At 44.3% G+C, this 25,899-nt stretch overlaps 1 protein-coding gene across 1 annotated transcript in view; it reads right to left on the reverse strand.

The window, feature by feature from the left end:
- CNTN4 (contactin 4) overlaps positions 1-25,899 on the reverse strand; it is a 235,360-nt gene that overhangs the window by 121,489 nt on the left and 87,972 nt on the right. The window contains 1 exon segment of the mRNA XM_027906109.1: positions 9,544-9,682. Coding sequence (XP_027761910.1) covers positions 9,544-9,598 — 55 coding nt within the window. The 5' untranslated portion in view covers positions 9,599-9,682.

Below are 25,899 nucleotides of genomic sequence, written 5' to 3' on the forward strand. Positions count from 1 at the left end.
GGGTGAGAAGATCCAGCAATTCAGCTCCAAGATCACCCAACTCCCTGTGCCAACTCTTGCCAACAGAGCATTTTGATTTTACCAATGAACCCTAAATCCTTCATCAGTGTAACATCAGAGTTCCCCCTTTCCTGCACCCTGAAGTGTAATTTTAAATTTTAATTTGTAACTTTAGTGTTGAGCAATACCTGTCGAATGCTGCTATTTCATGGTGAGGGAGAACTGTGAGAGAACACTCATTTTCTATTCTGTTCTTTTGCAGACAGGCACTTTTAACAAGGAGACATCACCCATGTGCTTTAAACGTGGTCTGGATCACGAAGCAGCAGCTAAACCAGCCCAAAATCACAGAATATCCTGAGCTGGGAGGGGCCCACAAAGATCATTGAAGTCCAACTCCTGCTGGACTCTTCTCATGCTTTTCAGACACCTTGTTTTACATTTTTAAATAGTTCTACACATTCTCACCCAGTTTGCACTACAAGTGTAGTGGGATAAGCTGCACCTTATCCCCAGGGCCCCTGATGTAACCCAGGCACACTGTTAGTGCTTCTCTCCTGCTGCCATTTCCCAAGGGAAAGCTCCAGCAATTCATCACTCCCCTGCTGCTCCTGCAGCCCCGGTTGCAGAGGAGAAGGTGTTTGTAAACAAACATCCATCACCGCTGTTTGCACACGTCTGTGTTTTCCCCGTCCCTTGAAATCTTTTTTTTGCTCTGTGATGTTTTGATAAATACAACTGTGTTTGTGTAACCAGCACCTAGAGCCTCGCTGCAATTAGCATTGAAGGGGTGATAACCAATTAGGAGGTTATTTACCGATTCACAAGCTGCAGAAAAGACTGAGTGGTGAAATACAGAAATCATGTGACAGGACCAGCAAGACAGAGCAAACCAGAAGCAGGACAGCAGAACGTGGAGATCCTGTGTAATTAAAAGACATGGAGTGAGTTCCTTAGCTGATTTTGATGGGCATTTTTGACAGAAGTCAATATGTATGTTCAAAAATAGGTGGCCCAGAGAAGCTGTGGCTGCTCTACCCCTGGAAGAGTTCAAGGCCACGTTGGATGGGGTTTGGAGCAACCTGAGCCAATGGAAGGTGTCCCTGCCCATGGTGGTGGAGTGGAACAAGATGAGTTTTAAGGTTCCTTCCAACCCAAATTATTCCATGATTTCGAGTTGCACTGTTAGAGGACTGGGATTGGTTTTCAACCAAAGAACCTGTTCTTTCCCAAGCAGTACAGGAGAGGCAGGACCCTGCAGGGAGCAGCGAGGAAGGCTCTGATGGGTTGCAGAAGTGATGCTGGACCCTCCACGAGTTCGCTTTCCAGACAAACCATCTTCCCACAGCAAACCTGCCCAAACTCAAGCTGTTCAGCTCCACCCACTCACATCAGTGCTGATCCCAAGCACTCCTGATCCACAGCTCTGCATGAAGACACCTCCCTGACCACGGGCACAACACCTGCTGCCCACATTGCTGCTGATCCTACAGGGCAAACTCCACGTTCACCTGCGTGGCTGGAGCTTTGATGAATTAGAAACTCACATTCCAAAGCCGCTTCCTAGTCCTGGGAGCTCGTGAGACGGGCACATTAAATGAGCAATAAAATGCAACTTAATGGGGTCGATGTTAAATTAGTTTCAATTATCAAACCCCATTTTAACAAAATGAATGCCTGGCTTCCTTCCAGGACTCACATAATTTACATGGGAAAGCAGTAGGGTCTCCCTCCTCCCACTAACTGATGGCACATCTCTCCACTGCCTTCCTTTAGGGAATAACTTCCACATTCCATCCTCACAGACCAACAAAATCCAAGAAAAAAAAGCAAGCATGAAAGTTTGTGTAGGAATGCAGGAGAGATAAGAAATGTGACTGTTAAAGTGAATGAAGCAGAGTCAGTATTAATAAATTAGGGGAAATTCCATGCAGATTATTTACCAAACAGTTGTTTGAACAGTGTTATCATGAGGATGTCACAAGTGAGAAAATACAGAGAGAACCTCTGCTTTTCTCTAAGGAAAAAGAGGACACAGCTTTCATAGCCTGTTCCATGTTATTCAGAGCTTGTAAGTAAGAAAAGGAAACGCCTTGCAGATGCTGGAAGTTCATTACCATATTTTGAAATGAGTAGCTCACACTGGTGAGGTTAATAAGGACCCACTGCCTGCCCTCCCTCTCTGGAAAGGGGGTGGGGAATCCAGCACATGAAAACCCAAGAATCAGCACAGTTCTTCCAGTTTATGAAATGAGATGCAGCCACTGCTGGTAACTGTTCCTGGCCACTTGACTTGAGAATCCCAGCTGGGCTTCCTGACTCACAAGAGGCATCATCTCGATATTGCTACGAGGGCGCTTTTATTGCAGTGGAGGAACAGGAATTTCAGCAACAGTCTGATGATGTGCTGTGCTGCCTTTCACACTTGTTTTCTCTCCTCGAGTGCTTCACTGTTCCCAACCCACAGGGACTGAAGAAACCAAGCACATGCAAACAACAAACAGCGGCAAAAGCATCTCCCAGCTCGCTCCCACCCTGTGTCCTGGTTACAGCTGGACCCCTCAGGATGTCCCTCTCAAGCCCTTCCCTGCTCCAACTCTCTCCATTTTGAGGGTCATAAGAGATATTTTTGGGAGTCTCTTTCAGTTATTCTTTCAGCCCTGTGGTGTTAGTCACTGTTTCTACACTGGTAGATGTAACACTCCCCTGCCTGAGCTGTGCTCCCACATCTCTGCCTCTTTCAAAGATGCTTTTCTTCCTTGGGAAGAGAACTACAAGACCAAAGTTTGTCTCTCTTTAAGCCTTTCTTCCTGCTTTTTTAACTTTAATTGTCAGTAAGTATCACCCCTTTCAATAATGGTTATAATTTCATAGTGGCCTGTAGTGCCTTTCTGTGGGTTTGCTCACAGGGCACTTGTGCATCCACCAAAAATCAGGTTGGAACCACTGACACACCACAGGCACTGGATCTGCATCCAGAGGGATCACAAAATCATGACAACTGGGAGAGGCAAAAGAACATCACACGCCCACAGTTACTGCCAAACCACCCCAACACGGACTTCAGCAGCAAAACTCAAAAATACAACAATGCTGTCACTTTTATCACATATAATCCATATATAAAATAGCTTTTTCGTTGCTGAGGAAGTGCATATTTCTCATCTTCATTCCACCTGTGCATCCAGCTGCTTCCAGCCCCTTTTTTATCTTCTGCATTGCTCCCTGCCTTCACATCCCACAAAGCCCAACCACAAACCTGCCTTCTTTCAAGTCCCTCTTCAGGTGCCTTCTAGCAAAGCCCACGCAGTGGGAACCCTCAGAAAATGCCATTTCATGAGGACCACATAAAAACAGAAGGAGAGTGAGTGCTACAGGAATAAAGCTTGATCAGGCTCTCAGTGAGCATCTCCTGTCATCTGCTGACACACACACAGACACCTTGGAGGGGCACAGATAATTTATTCCTCCAAGTCTCACTGAAGAGCCGTTACATTATCCCTGTTAAACAAGTAAAAACAATGAGAACACTCAGAACTTTGTCAGGGATGTACTGGACAAACCCAAACAAAGCTTTCCCAAACAAGCTGCTTATTTTCTTTTCAGCTGTGCAACACAAACACGGGACGTTTTATAAGTGACAGTATCTCTTAAAACAGATGCAATCTGCAGGCATTTAAACTCGGAAAAGTGGAATTAAGACACATCAACATATTAAAATAGCTCTATTTTTCATACTTTCCCCCACACCTGGAAAGTTTAATGAAGTTTAAAGTCACCAGCTTCAGCTGAAGATGCTGACTGCTGCCTGGCTAATTAGTTGCCTGTCTCATTGATTAGCAACTTCTCCAGTACTCCATTATAAATGGTTGTAATGCTTGCCTTGCTTCACAGCCTAATTAATATGATATAGACTGTTTAACAATTGTGTCTTAGCCTGATTTATGAAGTTAAATACCTATATCTTATTGCAGAAAAAAAAACACAACACAGATGCAGAAGGAAAAACAAACAAGCACTGAAGGGATAATGTGCAAGTTTTGCTTTTTTTCATGGTAATACACAGGAAATCTTTTCTAAAACTTGCAATAATGAGTCAGTGCAGGGCTGGCATGAGCATATCCTTAATTTCAGAGCACAGCCTGTGACAGCATTTGACAAATGCTTCAATAAAGCAGCATTAAACAATGCTCAGATGAACGAGCTGCACCACAGCATTCTGTGCTCTATTCATTAAGAGAGTATTTATTGGAGCAGCCACTTATTTGCCACAGACTGACTTTGAGCACAAACTTGCAAAAACACACCAGCATCTGTTCCATTTAATGGCCCAAACCCTGTAAGACCTGGAGCACTCGTGACAACCGGTGGCTGGCTGCAGAAGGGAGCATGAATTTCTAGGAGAAACCCCACAAAAACATGCAGAGGCAGGGAAAAGTCACGTGTTCTGTATGGAAAACATCAGCCAGCAACGCTCTGCCAGCCCATCCACTCATTTATACGTCAGTAAAGCCTGATTCTGTTATTGCCCAAATTTACAGCACTATAATTATCGAGGTTGAATTGACCCTTTCCCCTTTTATTCCGTTTGGACGATCTCCCTCAATTGCTGCTTAGCTGGAAGACCTTTATCCAAGTAATAATGACCTGTGCCAACATCATTTTCAGCCAGTTAATGCTCCACTGCACGAGGGGAGGGGGCAGGAGGCAAAACCAAGAGATTTAACCCCAAAAGTCTGAGTGGAAAGTTGTTCCCCCCTTTCCTGCGCTGCTCTAAATGATAAAAATCCCCACCAAAGCGGGGAGAAAAGGGACAGAAATTTTGTGCCTCCATGGGGAAGCATCAGGGGATTAAATCCCTACACAGAGGCAGGTTTTGGACTAGTTAAGCCAGACTTTCCCCAGCAACTGAAGACAACCAGCAGCAAACACAAGCTCCAAGCCCTGGTGCCAGGTCCAGCAGATTTCACTTTGCATCACATCTCTTTCCTCTTGTTCTCCTCAAAGACCACACAGATATTACAAAATTAGGTCCCTTTCCAACAATATTTAGATTTTCTAAACATCGTGAAGCATTTTGCCTCTAAAGCAACAGATTAATCACCTCAGATTTTGCCATATAACAGACTAATCACCTCAAATTTTGCCATAAAAGTCCATTTTTTATTGGCAATAAATAAGTGGTTTGGGCCCATATCCTCCCTAATTTGATAGATGTATGGAAAAGCAGGTATTTCTGTGACTCCCTAAATGAGATTTAATTTCAATACCTACACATTAATTCAAATGCAAAGGAGCTAAATTGAAAAGAGGCATCATATAAAACACACAGGGGATCAATACACAGCCAGATCCATGGAACATCTGCTTATAAAAATGTCTGGATAATCTCTGTTTTATTTAAAGTGCATCATCTCACCTCCATAACTTTTGAGAAAGATGGAATTAAACTTGCCCAGATGGACTTATGAGAAAAACATAATATACCTAATCATCTGCACAGAAAAGAGAAATGAGAAAATGGCATTGATATGGTCTCTAACTTCATAGTTTGGGAAATTACGGCCTAAATCAGTCAGGTCACGTGTAGGAAGAGCTTCACTGCTGACAGAGCAGGAACATAAAATGGGCACAGACCTCTTGTGAGGCTGAGTCAAATCCTCTGCAATCACAGGGAAAACTTGCCACTAAATAAGCACAAATGACATTTTCTTAGCTATGCTTTACACTCATGATCTGCTCACCCGTGGCCGGTGTCACCTCCCTGCAAGACGGTGCCGACAGGGTGAGGAGCAGAGGGTTGGGGGGACAAAGCCTTTCAAAATACAAGAGATTGAAATGAACAAAAAAAAAAAACCCTCTGGAATAATCAGAAAAAAATCCAACCAAAGTATTAAAGGCAAAATCTGATCTGCAAACCCTTCTCCAGCACCACACCAAGGGCTGGGGTGGTGTTTGAGGAGCGACTGCATTAACAGGAGTTGCTCCCTGCTCCGTCTGCTCCAAGTGCTGGGCAAACATTAATTAGGGCCAGAAATGCAAAGTGCTGCAGAACTGACCGAAATATAAATTAATTAATTACGGGGGCTGCAACAGATTAATCATTTTGCAGCTGCCCAGTAACATCAAAGCACCAGCCGCGGGAACTACACAGCTCCAGGAAAAGAAACGCTGAACAAATTGAACTGTTTAGAGAAGACCAACATTTATTATGTACAACAGTCCTCCTGGCTTTAATTATTTATATTCAGACATGAAATGAGCTGAATTCCTTTAGTATGTAACCTACAGCTGCTTGGATAGAAGCAGGAATTCAAACAGCCCCGTGAATGCTCCTCTTTCTACGAGTTTGAGTTTGAATTTTTAACGGACTTGAATGCCTGATTTCAGTGGAATCTATTGACAGAAATTATGGGGATTTTTGTGCCTCAAAATGGAAAATATTTGACTATATATTGGACTTTTTGCCCATGAAGTTTTAGGTTTGATTCCCCTCCCCATTGCCCTAGGGTGGGGGTGAGGTGAGTGAGTGGCCTCATGGTGCTTAGTTAAGCCCAGCTTAAACCACACCCCTGTCAGAACATGAGGGGATCTTCATGGGTTAAATTCCCCTCTAAAATATGCATATGCACACTCAGACATTAATGTGTCTGTGTGACTGCAGCTCATTAACATGCAAAGATGACTCCAGCACTGAGACTCCCTGCTCCAGGAAGTTAATGAGGCAAAGGATGGCATAAAAGTCAGGAAAACACAGAAAATTTCCTTTCATACTTGTCCAGCACGTTCCAGGCACACAGACTATGTCACATCTTCATCAATGTGGTTGCTTGGGCTCATCCTGTGCAGTGGCTTTTGTTGCCATCCCTGTTCCCAGGCTGTACACAAATGATTTTTGGGATATGTGGGGCTGCCCGAGGGAGAGCATTTCTTAACGAGGTCACGACTAGAAGAGCTTTGTGTTACTTTCCACAGCCTGGCCCACCTCTCATCCTATCTCCAAAACTTAGAAATTATCAGCACCACAGCTGCTATTTAAGGAAGATGAGAGCCTGAACTAACCAGGGCAATTTGGCACCAAAGCATTAATTTGCAGCTACTGCTTCCCAGAGCTGACACCTGAAAACTTTTGAAAACTTAATCAGAACTCTGTAATTGATACACATCAAAGATCAAATCCAAAGAAAGCATCTGGAGTTTTTAGCTGTACAACCTCAAAACAACAAGGAAAAACAGTCTGACAAATGTGGTCCCAGCTGGGGTGAGGGACTGAAAGGGGGTGCTGGCTCAGAAACACCGTTAGTGGTGCTGCTGCCCATTCCAGGGAGGTGGGAGAGCTCCCAGAATTATTGGCAGTTTTGCACCTCTACGAGCTGGCATTGATCTAAGGTTCTATCCAAGTGTTTTATCCAGCTGTGCAGAGCTGTAATATCTGCACAGCCAGTACACAAAATCGATGGCAACATCCCCTGTGGAGTGGGAGCAGCTCTGGCACGTCCCTCCTCTCCGGGAGCGTTGGCAGTGGTGGATAGCTGGCACCCTAAAGAGCCCAAGTAGTGATGGGACTGGTGGCAGCTGGAGCCCACCAGTTGTCCCTGAAGGGGCAGAGGGGTCACTGTTTCACAGGGATGGTGGGACCACTCACTTCCACAGGGCTTTGTCAGGGCAACACCCCAAAAAACTCGTCCTTCACCAGCTGTGCTGCCCTTTGCAGCAGAGACAAAGAGTGCTATCTGTGTGCCTGACACTGGTTAGAACCAAACAAAGGCATTCAGTTTTCAGATTGAACCTTCTTTTCTCAGGTAACTCAATACTTTAACTTCCTAGTCTTTTAAGGATCCACTAAGCACTATAAAGATTTGCCAGATAACTATCTGCACGCTATTTTAACCTTTTTTTCCCTTTGCATAGTTCAAGTATTAATATTCTTTTCACAAACGTTCATCAGCATGAAAATATGAGTTTCCTCCTTAACCTGTGACTGTTCAGCAGCCAGATGTGTGTTAACATCCCACACAAAACACAGCTTGGGAAGCAGAGCAAGAGCATCCCCTGCTAACAGCACCCTGCCCAAAGCGAGAAGCGAAAGAAAACAACTTCCTCACTCATCACCAAAAACTTGCACAAAACTTTTGGCACTTCTTTCCCCATAAATCCCCCTCAGCAGGACAGAGAATCTGAAGCCTGAAGATACTCAATGCTCAGAGGAGAAAAAAAAAAGCTGTTGCTGAATGGTGTGGGAAAAGCCAGTGCTGATGAGATGCATTTTTATCAATAACAGATGTAAAAGATAAGGACAAGCCCTCCCCCACCCCCCAACACATTCTCCTGCAACTTCATTTTGCTGACCCTGGCCATTTTGCAATAAATAAGTCCAGAAATTATAATAAAATTCTTTTTCACGCTTTTGTTTTCCCACTATTTTGTTTATTTGCTTGAAATAAAGGCTCAGAGTCGACGCATTCCCACAGCTTGACTTCCCTAAGGTTGCAGTTCCTGAAACACGTGTGGGCTCTGCACTGCAGAATCTCTCTGCATCCAATTTTCTGCCAGCTCACAAACTGTCAAAGCACATTTAGAAAGACTTGGAACCAAATTTCTAAAATAGGTACCCCTAAGTACCGGAATAAAAGTGGCTTTATGTTCAGTGGAGCTCAGCAGAAGAAAGTAAACACAATTCTAAGTAGTTTGCTATTACCTAAAATGCTGAAAAAGTACCCTGACAGTGAGCACAAATAAAGGGGAAAAAAGCAGAAGTCACTAAACAAAGCAGTGAAACACTCTGAGCAAGCAGCAGATAAATTAGAGCAATCCAGGTGATACAAAAAGTAATTAAAACTTTAAACCTTCTCTCAGAACAAAATACATGTTCAAGTATAATAATGCCTCTTTAAGGAGGAAATCAAGGATAAGTGAACAGCAAGGAGGGAAAGACTCAAAACAGCCTTTGACAGCTTGGCATGGTCCAGATAGTTCCCTACAACCAATTCCTTGCCCATGTCAAGGTCAAAAGGGCTTTGGAACAACCCTCTGCAAATCCAAAATGTTCTTCGAGAACTGTTCCAGCTCCAGGAAAAAGGCACATTCCTCAGAGTCTTCTCTTCTCCGGGAATGCTCCAAACATTGCAACTCTCAGGGCTGAAAAGGTTAAACAAGGGCAGTTCCAGAAGATGGTTCTCCTGCTGAAATATGTTATTCTAATTATTTGTTAAATGGAGCGGGGGCTGAGCTGCAACACAACACCATTTTAATGGGATTTAAAGCCACACTCCACAAAGGTTTAATTGAGCAGTGAAACACTTAACAGAGAACACGGGAAAACAACTTCCATCAACTGCAACTTCCAAGTGGAAAGGGGCAGAGCATGAATGTACTTGGGATGAGAGACCGATCACCAGGAGAAGGAGCATCAGCTTGATACATTCAGCCTATTCCACAACACTGGCTGTGAAACAGGGCCTCATTTTGCCATTTTAACCCTGGCATGCACATCCCACCAGCGTGAAATGCGCTGGTGATCCTAAATCTGACGTTTAAACTCACCTGCAAGGCACACCACGACCGACTGCAGCACCAGCAGCTCCCAGAGCAACCTCATCTTCAGCTACCCAGCTCAGAGGAGACCAACCCACTGATTCCAGCAGAGAATGGGGCTCCTTGGAAATTTTAGGCCACCTTCAGTCTGCAAGAGAAAAGAGAAATTCCCAGGAGAGTTAAGATTGCTGCTTCTTCCGTTCGCTCCCAGTTTGGTTTTCCTTTCCAGGAAAGGTGCAAGTGAAATCAGCAAAGAAACATTTCCCAATATTTCATTTAAAATCAATCAGAGGAGTGATTTGTGACCATCCCAAGTCGTCTGGGTGCCAGGGGAGGGTTAAGAATTGGAACCCATGTCTGCATCTTCTGCTTGGGTGTTCTGAGATTTCTCGTGCCTCTCAATTTTGCAATCAGCAGATTTACTCCCTGCCTCTCTGGGGCAATCTGGTGTAATTAGTGAGCTCTGTAGATCAAGTTAAGAGAAAAATTAGAGTAATTCTCTAACTTTATGAGAATTATTCCAGTTTTTCTCTACAAACATCATCTAACACGTGAAGGGCACCGTCTCTGCAAGGCAACACTTTGCAGGAAATGTTCCCACACTGCTCAGGGAAGGGAGATGTTTGTCCCATCTCACCCCCACCCTCACTGCTCTAAAATTCTTTTTAAAAAACATCCTAAAAAACATCTCCAGGTAAAAACTGATCTTTTCCTCTCACTCTATCACAACTTATAAATAGAATTTGTAAGCAGACAATTTGAGACCTTCCCTGCAAAGTACCCCCATCCCCCTCCCAGCAACCCAGGGGGGGTGGAAAAAAAAACAAAAACAAACCTTCTTTTATGAAAGGAACCTTTTCCAGAGCAGGTATTTAAATATTAAAAATAAATAAATCAAGTCAGACACACATTCTTATAATTTATTCATCTCACTGAAGGCTGGAAGTTAAGGGGCCTTTGTGCTTACAAGACAAACTGCTCGACTAATACCATGTGAAGGGGTATCATGAGAGGGCTCTGCCTGCTTTTGTGAGTTAAAATTGGTGAGATTCTCCTAATAAAGTCAGGTTCAATGCACTGACAAGACTAAGAATCTGATCTGAAGGTGCAGCTTTGAAAGGGGTAGAGATTAATTGCACATATTCATCTGTTCTCACACAGACTGATGAGGCTTGCTGGGGGTCAGCAGGAAGGACCAATCAATGAAAACTAATAACTTAAGGGAATGATTAGAGGATTAATTATTAATTTGGGGAGGAAAATGTCATCCCAGACCTTCCTGCTGATTGACATAGTTCAGCAGTTACACTCTGTGAACTCATTAAATGTATTTTTCTATCCCATGTAATGGACAAATCCCGTTTTTTCCTCCAAGTACCAAATTCACAGAATCATTTAGGTTGGAAAAGACCTCTAAAATCACAGAGTCCCACCAAATTCTATTGGTTATAACAGCACCTCCACAAGAGATTTCTACCAAAGGAAGTTGCTCTGGGTTCTACACCAGCTGAAGGGAAATTTGAGATAAATCCTGTATTCACCAGCAGCTGCTGAAATTCTTCCCTGTTCTCATTTTCCCACGAATTATCCCCATCAATAAACCCATGTGTCACTTCTAAAGCTCTTCTTCATTACCCTGCAAGGAGATACTTTACAATTATTCCCCTCACTCTCTGCAATGAGCTGCTGAAACAGAGCAATCACTCAGAGCCTTTGATACCTAATTAAAAACACAAGAGGTAGAGCACTTATCAACTTAACCTACTGCCAGGAGCCCATGGAAAGCACCCTCAGACTGGTCTGTGAGCTGCCAGTGTGCCACAGGGCTCACCAAAATCACCCCTGCGGATCAATAGCACAACACAGCTCTCCGTCTGCAGGCAAGAAACTATTATATTTGATTTTTGGTTAAAAAACCCAAACATATAAACCTCCTGATCCAAGTCAAGCAAAATCCCTCTATTTATTCTATGAGCTTTGAGGATGGTGCTTCCAGAGACTTGGGGATGAAGCATAAAAATCTTTGAATCACCAAATGGTTTGGGTTGGAAGGGACCTCAAAGCCCACCCAGTGCCACCCCCTGCCATGGGCAGGGACACCTTCCACCAGCCCAGGGTGCTCCAAGCCCCATCCAACCTGGCCTTGGACACTCCCAGGGATCCAGAGGCAGCCACAGCTTCTCTGGGCAAGAAATATATACCCATCTTCAGAACTCAGCACACTGAAATCCAGTGAAAACGCTCATTTATTTAGGTATCCAACAATTACTCCAGAGAACCAGCAGCCACTGGATGGTCATGCACATGCTTCAAAGAAAAAATTCCAGCTACCTGCGGTCTGACACAGGCCAATACGTCAGAGAAAGTTTTCCCAGAGGGAAACAAAGCCTGTGATAGCATAAAAAGCAGTGAAAAGTAAATTAGATGATTGCCATTAAAAATATTTTCCTTAAAATAAGGTGGTTTTCAAGCCCTGGCTGCATTTCCATTTCTCAGGATGGCTCCTATTTCACATGTGAATGAGTCCAATTCTCAGGAAGTTTTCCTGTAAACATCACTGCTAGTCATGTCAGCGGGGCCTTTGTTCAGAGCTGTAAAAACTGTTCAAACACATTGACTTTTTATGGCAATGACTTCGGGAAAGGCAACATTTGTGCACGAGCAAAAGATGGAATAATTGAAAAGATCCTTCCCATCCCTGAATGTTTTTCTGCCTATAAAATCTCAGGGGAGTTTGTGCTGCTTCTGAAGGAGAATATGAGGCCTGAAAACTTGCAAAGTTTAGCATTTTATTTCCAGAAGGAAGCGCAGACAGTTTCAGCACTACACAAGCTATTTTTCCGAGATGAAAATGAGATTGCTGTGCTTCAGTTTGGAAGTGCAGCCCATTAGAAAACCCAGTGCCAACACACATGTGCAGATGCCTTTTTAGCTTCCCTTTTGGCAGTGCAGCCATTGCAAGTTCTTTTGAAAGGCACCTTTGTTCCTAATTGGATTCTGGTGAAAAAAACTTGACTCTCAGAGCTCTGACTGCAGTTGGGTGGGAGGGAGAAAAATGTGTGTAGCAGAAATATCTGTGGTGATTTTTTCTGAGTTAGTGGGCATGGCTCTGTCAGTAATTTCACTGGGGTGTTTAATGATTAGTAATTCTGAAAAAAAACCCCAAACCCAAAATAGAAATTAAAATCCTAAGCTAAGGTACGTGGATGCATTCAGAACTTGAAAAATGCTCTGTAGATAAATTTGCATTCTGTGAACTCACAATTTAGTGAATATTCTGAAGGAAAATTTGCAAAACACGCTTAAGACCCCCAAGCATTGCAGCAGCAAGAAAGAAGCCTCAGGAATCCCGTCCCCTTCTCCTGCTGCAGGTTGGTGTGCTGCAGAGTGCCACTTCCACTCAGCTCCCAAATAAATCACTGCTAATGAAGCATGCTGCACATCCAGACAGCAACAGGCATCTTTTAATCACCTCAGCCAAGGAAGAGCTCAGGGTGAGCACAGAACACTCAGCACTAATGGGGGAGTCAGGAGATTTAAGGTGGTGCCGACCCCGAGGCTGCCACAGGTGTGACCCGAGGGCAAGAGCAAACACCTGAGGGGAATTCACTGCCTTCCTCAACACTGATGTTAATTCCTGGGGCCTAAAAAAACCTCCCAAAGAACTACCAAGCTTTTTAAACAGGAGGACAGAAGCATAAAAATCATCTTCAGGCTTAGAAGGGAGAGCAGAGCTTTGGGTTATGCAGAACGTGTGGTTGTTCAGCTGCTGAGAGCACAAAAACAAGAGCTTGGAAAAGACCTCCAAGATCATCGAGTCAAACCTTTGACTCATCCCCACCTTGTCACCCAGACCAGAGCACGGAGTGCCACCAGCTGTTTGGGTGTTTAAGGAAAAGGGCATGTGGCAAATGCAGGCAGGAACACCTACACTGGAGGCATTTTGCAGGTCGAGTCTAAAAATGCTTGACCCCAGCCAAAACCTGAGCACAAAAGTTTTATGTAAACTTAAATTCCACTCATCTACACAAGAAAATAATAATAAAAAAAAAAGGTAGAAAAGAAGCCACAGTCCAACCTTTGACTGATACCACCACACCCACCAACCATATCACGAAGTGCCCCATCTGCTCAGTTTTTGAACATTTCCAGGGATGGTGACCCCACCACCTCCCTGGGCAGCCTGTTCCAGTGCTTCACCACTCTTCTAGTGAAGAAATTTTTCCTGATATCCAACCTGAACCTCTCCTGGTGCAACTTGAGGCCGTTTCCCCTTGTCCTGTCACTCATTACCTAAGACAAAAGGCCCACCCACAGTAACAACACAAAAAGATGTCTGAAAAGCTACACCAAAACACTGTTATCCATTCCCACCTCTCCAAACACAACCCACTCCTGATGTTCCTAGAAACAGGGCGTGTTTTGCTTCCAGAAACGCCAATATTTGGAAAAGGGATGGAGAGAATTCCAAACCCTGGGATTCTCCAGTCCTGTTGTTGCTGGTTGCAAGGTGAGGTCATTCCCCACCTGATTCAAAAACTGGAGTAAGGATCACCTCGAGCCTCTGGGAACTGGAAGCCACTCAGACTGATGCACTGAATTGGAGCACAAAGCCAGCTTGAATAAATGAAGGCTAAAGAAGCTGTTCAGCTTCAGTCAGGGGGAAAAGCATCGTGGTTTCTTGTCATGTAACAGGCAAACAAGGTGTTATTTTTTTCCCCCTAAATCAAAGAAAATCGCTTGATCTGTGAAAGTGCTATTCCAGAGGAGCAGCACCCCAGGCATGGGCAGCTCCCACCTCCTCAACACCGGTCGTGGCCCAGATTCAGCAAAATCTCAGATTTCTAACCCAGATCCAGCTCTGAATACTCTGCTGAATCCAGGCCTGTGTGCTGGGAGAGGCACAGACCCCCTTTAGCAGACGGAGCCAGTGACCTGCAAAGCTGAACCTCCAAAAATAGAAGGTGCCCAAAAGATGTGGCCCCCAAAGTGCAAACCCTCCCAGCAATACTTTTTTTTTGATGTGCACATTGCTGAGGTTTTTCAGCACTCAAAAGAAAGGGTTTGCCTTTTTTTGTTGTTGTGGGAGCTGGTGTTCTAAGTCCCAAGATAAATATTAGCCTTCCTTTTTGTGTAAGGAGGAGAAAAGAAGGGAATGTGAAGGCTCAGGGAGATGAAGGGCAGTGGGCACGTGCTGGTGGCATCTCACTGAGCTCTCCTCACTCGCGCAGCACGTCTGTCAGATCCTGATCCATCTCCAGCTCCTTTGCTGAAATTATCCCTTCTGGAGTTGCACTTACACACAATTCCCACATTACTAAACATATACAGGCACTTTGTGCCTGCTAAAACAATGACACACACACACAGCGTGTTCCTGAGACGTGCCCATGATAAATGGGAAGGAAACGCTTCAAAAAATTAATTATCTAAGAAAAAGACGGAGGAAACAATGTCAGTTTTCACGTTGTGTTCCCCCCTCTGGGCATTTATTCACATCCACCAGATAGAGATTTCATTTCACTGCGTCAGGGAAGTCACAGCACCTCAACAGATGCAAGTTCCCAACTCACTCCAGTCATTTATATTTGTCAGGCTGGTGGGTCTTGGGTGTGATCTGAGCCTGAGCCTCCTCCTTGTCATCCCACACCTGCCACAGCTTGGGCCTCACCCGAGGGGGATGCAAGGGAAGCAAGGATTGCATCCATCAGATTAAGACAAATCTAATTCTAACAATATTAGCAAAGATAGCTGATGGAATGACTCAGGAAGAGCCCACTGCATGAATTATTTAAACCAGAGCTTAAGTACAGCTTCTTCCACTGAAGTTTTGTTGATGTAAGCGCTCCCTAAACTTGTGCTCATGCTACATATCCCCCCAAAAACTGGCTGTGGGGCAGCTCTGTTAGTTGTGGGGCACACAGGGAGAGTCTTTTTTGCTGATATAACTAAAGACACATAGAAATAACTACTAATGACACCACCCCTTTCTGATTTGTTAGCCCAGAAGCAACTAGAAGAACCAAACCCACTTTATCTTCATGCAGACCCTAATGCCACAGCTTAAAACCTGCTTAGAGAGCCTGGATTATCCAAAAATAGTCACTTAATAACAGGCACCCACTCCTTTAATATTTTACTGTGTGGCAGCGTTCCCTGCACACCTTTGGCACCACTGAAAGCAGCCTTGTGGAGGCAGCAATCCGTCCCCACCATGGATATTTTTACATGCAGGATGTGTCCCTTCACCTTCTGAACACGTGCAGCAAAGCACAATTTTCCCCTGCAGAAAAACAGGACCATAAATAAAGATTTTTAATTACCAGCCACTAATTAAAAGACACACCAACTACCCCGTTACAACCCTCGCTCCTCTGCCTCTTGCCCCCAGGAAACCCAGCACTGCCCTGCAAAACCTGAATAGTGTGCCAGCAGAAATCATCTCTAGGGATGGAGATTTGGGTGGCCAAAGGCAAGTCTGAATCAAGGGTGTTAATTAGGGATTACTCTGTATTATTCTACCTTTTCCATGGAGGGATCTATGACAAAATCCTCACCTGAGGCAGCACCTCTCAGAGAACACCCAGTTTTGCTCAACACAAAACAAAACCAGCCCATCGTGCCACAAATTCCGAGGCACTTTGCTCAAACAAGGGGTAACATTATCACAATAAAAAGCTACAAGCAGTGAAACTTCCCAGCCTGGCATTTCCTACAAATTAGAATTTATCCTCTTTCAGAGAGTCTTTTCCTGAAGATTGCCTAGAACAGTTACCTTAAAACTCACCAATTTAAAAAACAATTCCCAACTTCCCGCCGAGCGACATTTTCAATGCAGCACTTTGGGAGATTAAAGTGAATGGCTCTCCCATATAGCCAAGCAATAAATTATAAACCCTAAAATATACCAGCTATAGAGATAGCTGGTATACAGAGAAACTAACTTGAAGAGCAAAAGATATTTGAGTTGGTATTCAAGAAGTCCAGCTCTGCTCTCCAGACTACATCACTAATCCACTATCAATGGAGATGGTCTGTGAAGCCCATTACATATTCAATTTTACTTTTTTCTTTCTGATAGGAAAAGCTGTCAATTAGAGACCTGAATTCAGAGCAGAGCACACCACCAGCCCAGCCTGGTCCCCAAAGCAGCCCCTTTCCACCACACACCACAGGGACACGCTGGCTGCAAAAATAAGTTGTCAGCCAAAGTGGGACGTTCAACTCCCTCTGACTTTTGATCATAAATTTCCTAAAGAAATAAGGGATAATTTATGGCTGTCTCAGTTTGACAGAAAGAGGCACTGCAAAAACAAGGCTCCCGGGACTCTGCGTGACAAGGAAGTGGCTTTTATCCCCAGGTCAGCGCTTCAAGATAATGAAGCAAGACAGTTTCACCCTCTGAACAGACACAGATAAGTAACATCCAAAGTTATTCACTTTTGAATGGGCCCATTCCCAAAATACACGTTCTCAGGGAGCACTGTCTCGGTCCAGGAGACAAAAAATGGTGTGAAAATATTGAAGATAATTCCCTGCCATCTCCGAAATCAGCATTTTAATGATATTTTACTTTTCGCTGCTGGAGATTACAAAATAAATCCCTTTTATTTCCAAGACAGGAGGAGAGTTTTCTCCACAGGTGTTTCACAGGGAGAACTCGCTCTGAACAATGTTTTGCCTGATGTGCTGTCTTCCTTCAGAGGTACAAATTGGAGGGTTTTAAGAGTAGGAAACGGAACTTATAAAAAAGAAAAACAACCAGCAAGTTTATTAACTTCGAAAAGCAGGTAAGAAGCCAGTCTCACACTCAGTGTATTCCTGGGAATAGAGGTTATCAAAACAACAACTCCCTCATCACCTATTACCAGCAAAAGGCTTCCAACCCAGATAATTGAGATGCTTGGACTTAGAAATGTTTTTTAACTGTTTTGTTAAATTCAGAAATCACCTAGGGAAGGGAAAAAAAAAACCAAACAACCCAAACAAACCTCACCAATCATTTTGATAGCCCTGTTATGTGATTATTTAGTGTTTGCTTTAAAAGATTGCCTGGAATTGAGAGAGTTGGGGTTGTTCAGTGTGGAGAAGGGAAGGCTCCAGGGAGACCTTAGAGTTTGGGTAAGAAAGACCAGAATTGTGCAGAGAAGAAGGAAAAAAAATACATCAACACTTTCTATGTTTGACGTGAAAACATGAAAATGCTGCACATCTGAGCTCAGAGGCTGCCCAGAGCTGGAATCTGGGCCACAGAGCTGCAAAGCTGGAGCTGGGGCTGCTCTGCACCCATTGCAGGCAGGTCAGGAGATGATGGCAGTTTGGGTGAGGTTAACCCAGCACCCTTGGGTGCTGAGCTGCACCGTGTCCCAGCGCATCGCTGCGTGTGCTGAAACCACCCTGGGGCTGCTCTGCCCTCACCTCAGGCTGCCCGGTGATCTCTAAGGGACACAGACCATCCTGGGGAGGCTGAAGTGCTGTCTACAAAACGAGCCCTGACCAAAGTTTGATGCGAGGTGCCAGAAAGCATTCCCTGCTCCGCGGGTTTCCTTCCCAGGGAGGAAAACCCAGACCACACCGATTCCTTCACAGTCACTCCTCTGCCTTGCCTGGTGTCCTGCTCACGACATAAATCCATTTTTTTTGCTGTGTGGAAGGCCCTGCCTCCAGCCTTGCTGCTCTCAGCAGTTCTCCTGCCCACAGCCGGCTCCGGGTGCTCCATTTCTCACCACAGCTTGTGGTGCAAAGCCAAACAGCCCACACAGTGAGACAACACAGCAAAGCAGAGAATTTACAGACTCCCAATCTGCTTCTCCTCCCATTATCAGTGGATTATTTCCAGCAGCAAGGCCGGGATCACACCCAGGATATCAAGTGAAGGCACAGCATGCCCCATGAGCATCCCTTGGGATTTCCTGACTGGAGGAACTATAATGTCACTGCATCCTTTGCAACTCTAAACTAACAACACAGTTGAGTCAAGATCCTGTTGGTGATATTTTACTATTATATAGTCTGGTTTTGCACCTAAATTTGTTATTTTCATAAGAATTTGAGCTTCTTCCCAAGAAAACTAACAGGGAAGCAGAGATGTGGAGGTCTAGACTTGACCATGGCCCTACAGAACAGGCTAATTTAGCCCTGACATCAGTTCACTGAATGCCTTGGGTTCAGCATGGCCTGAACACAGAGTTTTCCCCTGCACTGGGAGGGCAAATCCTCCCAAAATCAAACCAAGCAGCCAAAGGAAGACCACTGGCTCTTCCAGGGGAGGTGACCCGTGACTGCGGTGACACCTCCGTGCAATCCCTGCTGCTGCCCTGGTGCAGCCAGCAACACCACCCTGCTTTAATTACTAAACGTAAAAGGAAATAAACTTCGGAATGGAAACAAAGAAATTGCTCTGTGTGTAATTTATGGGAGCTGTTCTTCAGCTGAACAACATAAACCCCGCGTGTTTACGATCCCCGGTTAGAGCTGAAAACACGCTGGCACTTGCCTGCACTGACTATGCAGATTATGTGATGTTACTGCCTTTTTGTGCCTCTGCCATTTTTCATAGGAGGAGTGGATTTTTTTTTTAGAGACATCCTCGTACTAAGCATTGGCTCCTGCCAGGAAAAAATAAATAAGTCAGACTGGCTGTGTGCTCCCTCGTTGCCAGGGGCTCTCAAGCTGCAACGTGCCGAGCAGCTGGCAGAGGAACGCCGAGGAAGGGGCACTGCTCCCAGCTTTGTTTTCAGTCTGGAATATCAATTATTGAAGGAATCAAGCCCAGGGCCAGACAAAACAAGAGCCATCTCTGCAGTGGATGACTCTGTCAAACGATGGGAGCTGCGTGGCATTTCAGGAGTGGCTGGATGGCAGCGCGAGGATTTATTGAGATATCACATTAAGCCCTCGGTTTTCTTGTCATAGGCAACAGATGAAAGGAAACAAGGTTTGCAAACTCGACCGAGGCACTGATTTATGTGTAGCAGCCTCAAAAGGCAGGAGCAGAAATGTGTGTTCCTGTTATCCCTGGCTTAGGGCTCTGTGTGCCCCTGCACTGCACAAGTGGAAGACCCAGGAATGGGGCTGCAAGGAGCAGACACTGCTCCCTCTCCATCTGGGAAGATGCTCTCCCTGCCCAGGTCCCAGGAGGAGCTGCCTAGAGCTCCTCTGCAACAGGAGGAAGGCACAGGAAGAAAGGAAAAGAGCCAGGAAGGACACGAGGCTGGTTCTGGATGCTCAACTGTTGTCTGACACTGAAGACACCTTCAGAGTTTAAAGCCTTTGCCTGTTTTAAGCCCTTCCCTGGAAGTGTCCAAGGCCAGGTTGAAGCAACATGCTCTAGTGGAAGGTGTCCTTCCCCATGACAGGGGCCAGAATGGGATGAGCTTTAAGGTCCTTTCCAACCCAAACCACTCTGGGATTCTGTGAATTCATTCTCAGACAGGCACAACAACCTACTGAATCCCTTAAAAGGCATAAAAGTACTGTCCTAGTCCCTTTTACTGCCCATTAAACCCCATTTTAAAAATCTCTCAGAGTGTTAATTGCCAACTTTTCAACCTTCATCTGCATCTTATCTTTATGTGCCAGCTCATTTCCAGTCATAGTCGATATTTTCCACTTTTCATTTTGCATAGATGGAGCTGTCAACTCAAATTTAATACATCCAATATTTGGCAAAACTTCTTAGTGATTTCTGGGAGTTTCTGGGACAATTCCTTTAAAAAAAAACCCAACTTGTAACATCTTGAAGACAAAAAAGAGTTCAAAACCAGGAAACAGAGGATGGAATTAGAACATTTAGACTGAGAAAAGGATGAAAAGCATATCTGGGTGGAAACATCATCCACTTCAGCACCACAGATTAAGTCTGGAATCTAATCATGCTGGAATTGGCATCATCATTTCCTATAATGACTCCTGAGGAAGACATGGATCCCTAACAGCTCTACTGCTGTTTGAGGGGTTTCCTGTTCAGCCTTTTCTAAGTCATCATCATAAAGCCAAGACTAAAAGCAGGGCTAAAAGTCAGGTTGTTTAACAGCAGGGGCAGCGGGGGCTTGGGTAGGAAACTCTCCCAAGGACAACACTGCTGCCAGACCCGAGGGGTGGTTTGAGACTTCAGCTGGGAACAAGGAGGACAAACCCAGATTCTATCAGGGTACTCTCCCCTGCCACAAATTAAAGTGATTTTTTTGAAGAGCTAGATAAGAATTTACTGCATGCAATAAAACAAATTGAACCATTTAAATTACAGCAGTAGTAATTCATTTATCTCTTGTTAGGACACTTAAAGCAATGACTTGTAGCTACAACCAGTGAGCAGAAATAGCCCATTTTAAGGCCAGACATGCAGAATATTGGTGCTAATGGAAGTTCCAACAGGCTTTGGATAAGACCACAGTGGAAATAAGAGAAATGGCGCTGGATGGAAGAAACAATAAATGATAAATACCTGCACCATCAAATTCATCAGTTAAATCAATTCTATGTAAAGGATACCCACTGAGAAAGAACTACACACATCATAAGCCTTAGCCAACATTTTTCTAGGAGATCTCATTTAATTTTATTTTAATTAAAGCAGCAGGTAAAGGGACAACCATCACATTCCCCTATATTTTACGACTGTCACATTACCAAGGGTCACAATTTCACTCCATGAAATACCCACAGTAAGCTAGAAGTCAAAGGGAAAAAGTTAAAAATAAATATTTCAATCAAGAGAACCATATCTTCCTCTTGCTTTTCTTTTTACATCACTGCACAAGAAAGAAAATCACAGCAAAGGCACAGCAGGCACCACTATTGAGTGTTAATGACAAAACTGAATTGTTTGGAGTCTGGAGATATAAAAATGTTTAATTTCAGTCTACAGAGTCGCCACTTTTAAGTGTCCCCCAGTTTATCTGTCTGTTCCTTCTGTCTGCTCCCTTCTGCAGAAGTTCTCAAGCCCAGCAGTCCTCAGCCTTCTAGGTTTGTTAGAATATTAAACTCTATACAAAGATCAATTAACTCCAGAGAGCTCTGTCTTGCCTTTAAACTCAGATGTGAAAACTATTTCATTTTCTTCTGATGAAGACACGACCATTGGTTGCTTCCAGATTTTCCTTCAGAGAGCTGTTCCTCCAGCCAGCTAAGAAGTTCAGAGAAACTATTAAAAAAACCACACGGGGTTAATTTAAAAGCAGTTAAAAATTCAGGCAAGTTCCATGAATCCTGACCTACATTTAAAATTTATTGCAAAAAACTTCATCAAGAAAATGTTCTTTTGCCTGGAAGCAGCACTGCAGATGTTCCCCAGTCTGTGATAAGTGGTGCTCTGGCTTAGCAGCACGTGGGGGGTGGTGAGCTGATCTCGTGCCTGGGGCTTCAGCTCCACAGAGGGAGACAGGGCTGGGTGAACTGTCACATCTCTGATCAAGGGAAATGGTCAGAGAATCCCAGAGTGGTTTGGGTTGGAAGTGACCCCAAAGCTCATCCCATTCCACCCCCTGCCATGGGCAAGGACACCTTCCACCAGCCCAGGTTGCTCCAAGCCCCGTCCAACCTGGCCTTGGACACTTCCAGGGATCCAGGGACAGCCACAGCTTCTCTGGGCAACCTGTGCCAGGGCCTGCCCACCCTCACAGCCAACAATTCCTTCCCATTATCCCATCTCTCCTGGCCCTCTGACAGTGGGAAGCCATTCCCTGTGTCCTGTCCCTCCATCCCTTGTCCCCAGTCCCTCTCCAGCTCTCCTGGAGCCCCTTTAGGCCCTGCAAGGGGCTCTCAGGTCTCCCTGGAGCCTTCTCTTCCCCAGGTGAACATTCCCAGCTCTCCCAGCCTGGCTCCAGAGCAGAGGGGCTCCAGCCCTTGCAACAGCTCCAATGAGCTCTTCTGGATTTGGTCCAGCAGGTCCAAGGCCTTCCTATGGTGGGGACCCCAGAGCTGGACTCAGTGCAGAACTGGGCTCTGAACTCATGCTTCAAACAAAGGAAATGAATTCCCGGTGATATCAAATAATATCAAATATTCCTGTACACTTGCACAGAGGGAGAGGCCCCAGCAATGCTGGGCAGTGCAGGGGTATTTCAATTCACTGAAGGACAACAAAACCAGTAAAATAAAGAAAATAAAAGAGCCAGACCCATCCTCTAAGCTCATCTTTAAGTACCACTTATTAAGCACCACAAGAAGAGCTCATTAATAACCCCAGCAAGCCAAATGCTTTGTAGTGACAAACCACGTTCTATCTGGGGCGAGCAGTACAAGCCACACCAGGGATTACAACACTTCTGTTTCCCTCAGCCCACACTTCTATGGAATGAACTTCAATATGAGAAGTGACAGGAATTTTCAGCCTTTACTGGGAATTCACATTATCATATTGATCAGCTTTGCCACGCACAAAGTAGAAAACATTCACAACATTGACGAGCTTTAAAGAATAAAAGTTGTCAATGGGAACACAAGGTAGAACTCCTGGGCTGGAAGGAATTTGTCCTGAACCAAGAAATAAACACCCCCATCAAAAAAATCACATCCTCAAATCATTTCCCTGCAATATTTCGAGTATTGACCTGTTTCCTGCCTGGGAAGTGCCCTCAAAGCTCACGGGCACAAAGTCGATCGTGCCGATTTCGTTTTGTGCAACAGGAGCACCTTCGTTAGGGGCAAACTTGATTAGCAGGGATCTCCTGGCAACCAGGGACAGGGAGGGGCCTGCACAGGCACACAGAAGGAGGGAGGATTTAACTGGGTAACTATTTTCTAGATTAAAAAAAAAAAAAAATTCCATGAATAACCTCTGCTCAACACCTGGAGCCTAAACAGCTCCATGAGTTTTGTTCCTCTTTAGGGTTACAGTCAACACTCAGCCCATGAACAGCCATGTAGAGCACTGTTGGGAAAACATTTGGCTTGACCAAGAGTCTCCCCAAACTCTATTTTTTTTTCCACAACCCCTCCTCTCAAAGTACTCCTGGAAAATTCTTGCTGGACAAGCCCATCCCTGGAGCACAAGAGCAGAGCTTTGAGTCCAAAGAGTGAAGCAGGTCCTGCTGTCAAGGAATTGTCACTGAGATCTTGTACTGCCAAAGCTTCCACTGGAAAACCAGGAAATGTTAACAGAAAGCCTCAACTGACTTACCCTACACGAACTGGAAGGAAAGGATAATTCAAAACAGCTCAAAATAAAAAAGAAAAAAAAAAGTTCATCTCTTATGTTCACATTCCTGCTGTAAAACACACAAGCACATTAAATCTTTCATCCTGGGAAAAGAAAAACCTATCCTCAAATGTTTATAATGCCACAAATTGATAAAAAACTTAATTAAATAAATTTATGTCTTAGCTCATGATGGAAAGTAAAAAACTCTACTTCAAACCAAGACAGGATTGCAAGACCAAATAACTTTTCTGTCTCTCCAACTTCGACAGTTGGGTTATTCACTTTTCTTCCTGTTGAATCATTTTTAAGAAATACGACAGGTATATTTTGGAGGAAAAGGCTTTTATGTTTCTAGCATAATAAAAAAGATGTTTCCAGCAGTTCCCAGGCCTGGGACATGGGAGGCAGCAGTCCCAGTGATGGATGAGTGAGCAGAGTGCAGCAGAAGTGAACCAACTTAGGTGTTAAAGACAATTTATCAGCGAACTTCCAGGGCTCTGCAACACATCCCTCAGCCTCCACAACTGCACTTTGTAATGTGCTTTAGGAACAAAAAGCTCCTTAAATTACTTTTTCTTCCCTGGCTTCTCTTGGCTCTTGCTGTAGCAGGAGGTTTTCTTAGAAGCCACTTAGATTTGAAAGTGAGCAGAATCCTCTCCCCACCCTTAGGCAAGATGGATATTTTCATGTGTCTCCAAGATAACAAAAAAACCCCAACACTTAAAACTGGCCCAAATTTAGTTCATAAAGTCATTCAGAGAATTTACCTTGATATACTTTTGGAAAGATTTATTTTTAGAGGATTGGCAGAGAGCAACCCACTGCAAGTCTATCGCGACGCTCAGCTATAATCACCAACCTCAGCCTGGGGACAGACCAGTATAATTTGGTTTGAATAGGTAGGAGAGACAAGAATTTGGTTGTAGTGACAGGGTAAAAATCCTTCATAAATGTCTTCTGAAGTCCTGGCTGCTGCTCTCAGTGTGATGTCATTTTGTAATGAAAACACACTGCGATGATGCACAATTTTAAACACGTCACTTGTAGGTAATATGTGGAAAAAACCCCAGCATTTAAGGCAATAATACTCTCAAAGTAAACTCTAATAGCAAGCACAGAGATCACTCCAGAGATTTCTTGTGGGAGAATCACACTAAACTCTAGTATTGATGTAAGGTTAAAAGATATTCTAATCAATTGACATTTAAGGCTGCAGCAGTGTTAGCATGACTGGAAAATGCAAACGCCTTGTTAACCCTCTTGTATGGGTCTTTAACCTTAAAATACCACCTCCATTTGATACTGGCAAAGAGGCATTTAGTATAATCAGGAGGTTTTAGGCTACTAAGAAACAGCCACACAGTGTATTTTCATTTTAAATCCCAACTTGCATAAGGCTGGTGATTTCTCCCTGGGGAACACCATCCTTCCTGCCTTTCTTGCTCATCCAGAGGAAGGTGGAAAGGCTCAAAGGAGAAATGTTTTTTTTACAGTGTCACCCCAGTTTTCCTCATTTCTGTTGGCCCCAGCTATTTTCCTTCCCGGGATGTGGTTGAGGCTGCACCGTATCCCTACGTTATTGGCTGCTTCACGGGGTGTTTACCCTTTGCAGGCTCCGAGGAGGGTTTAAATTGTTTCCTGTTCCCTCACTCTGGGATGTGGTCACTGCTCTGTCTCTGGTGCTTCCACTCCACCAAAGACCATTATGGTTTAATGACCCTCCCTCCCCTGAGAGCAGATGGTGAGCACACACACAGCTAAAGATGCACAACTTCACCAGACCTCCTCAAATCCATAATTCATAGGCAGGGAAGTTCATCAGCCAGCTGACCTCATTAGCTTCTCGTGCCCCACTTGCAAAAACTTAAGAGATACTTCCAGAGCTATTTATGAAACCAGTGAGGGGTGAACCAGTATGGAAATGAGAAAGAAGCTGTGTTGGAAACTGGTGCCCAGTAACTGAACCTGCAGCTGCAGAAAACATCTCAGCTGTGCTGAACCCCTGGGAGAGCAGCCACAGCGGGGAGCCTTTTGCTCCTGAACACACATTTATAAAGTTTTTCTGAGTTCATCTTAAAAAAAAAAAAATTAAAAAAAAGAAATTGAAATAATCTTTTTTGGAAGCCAGTCCTTCATTTTGAGTGAAACCAGACCAAATGTTGAACTTCACAGTTTAGGGTTATAAAAAATAAGCTCAGCGTCGAGAAAGCATCGTGACAATT

Source organism: Empidonax traillii, unplaced genomic scaffold (assembly GCF_003031625.1).
Source record: "Empidonax traillii isolate 1590-97213 ecotype Southwest subspecies unplaced genomic scaffold, ASM303162v1 scaffold1247:size388203, whole genome shotgun sequence".
In the NCBI taxonomy this organism is placed as follows: domain Eukaryota; kingdom Metazoa; phylum Chordata; class Aves; order Passeriformes; family Tyrannidae; genus Empidonax; species Empidonax traillii.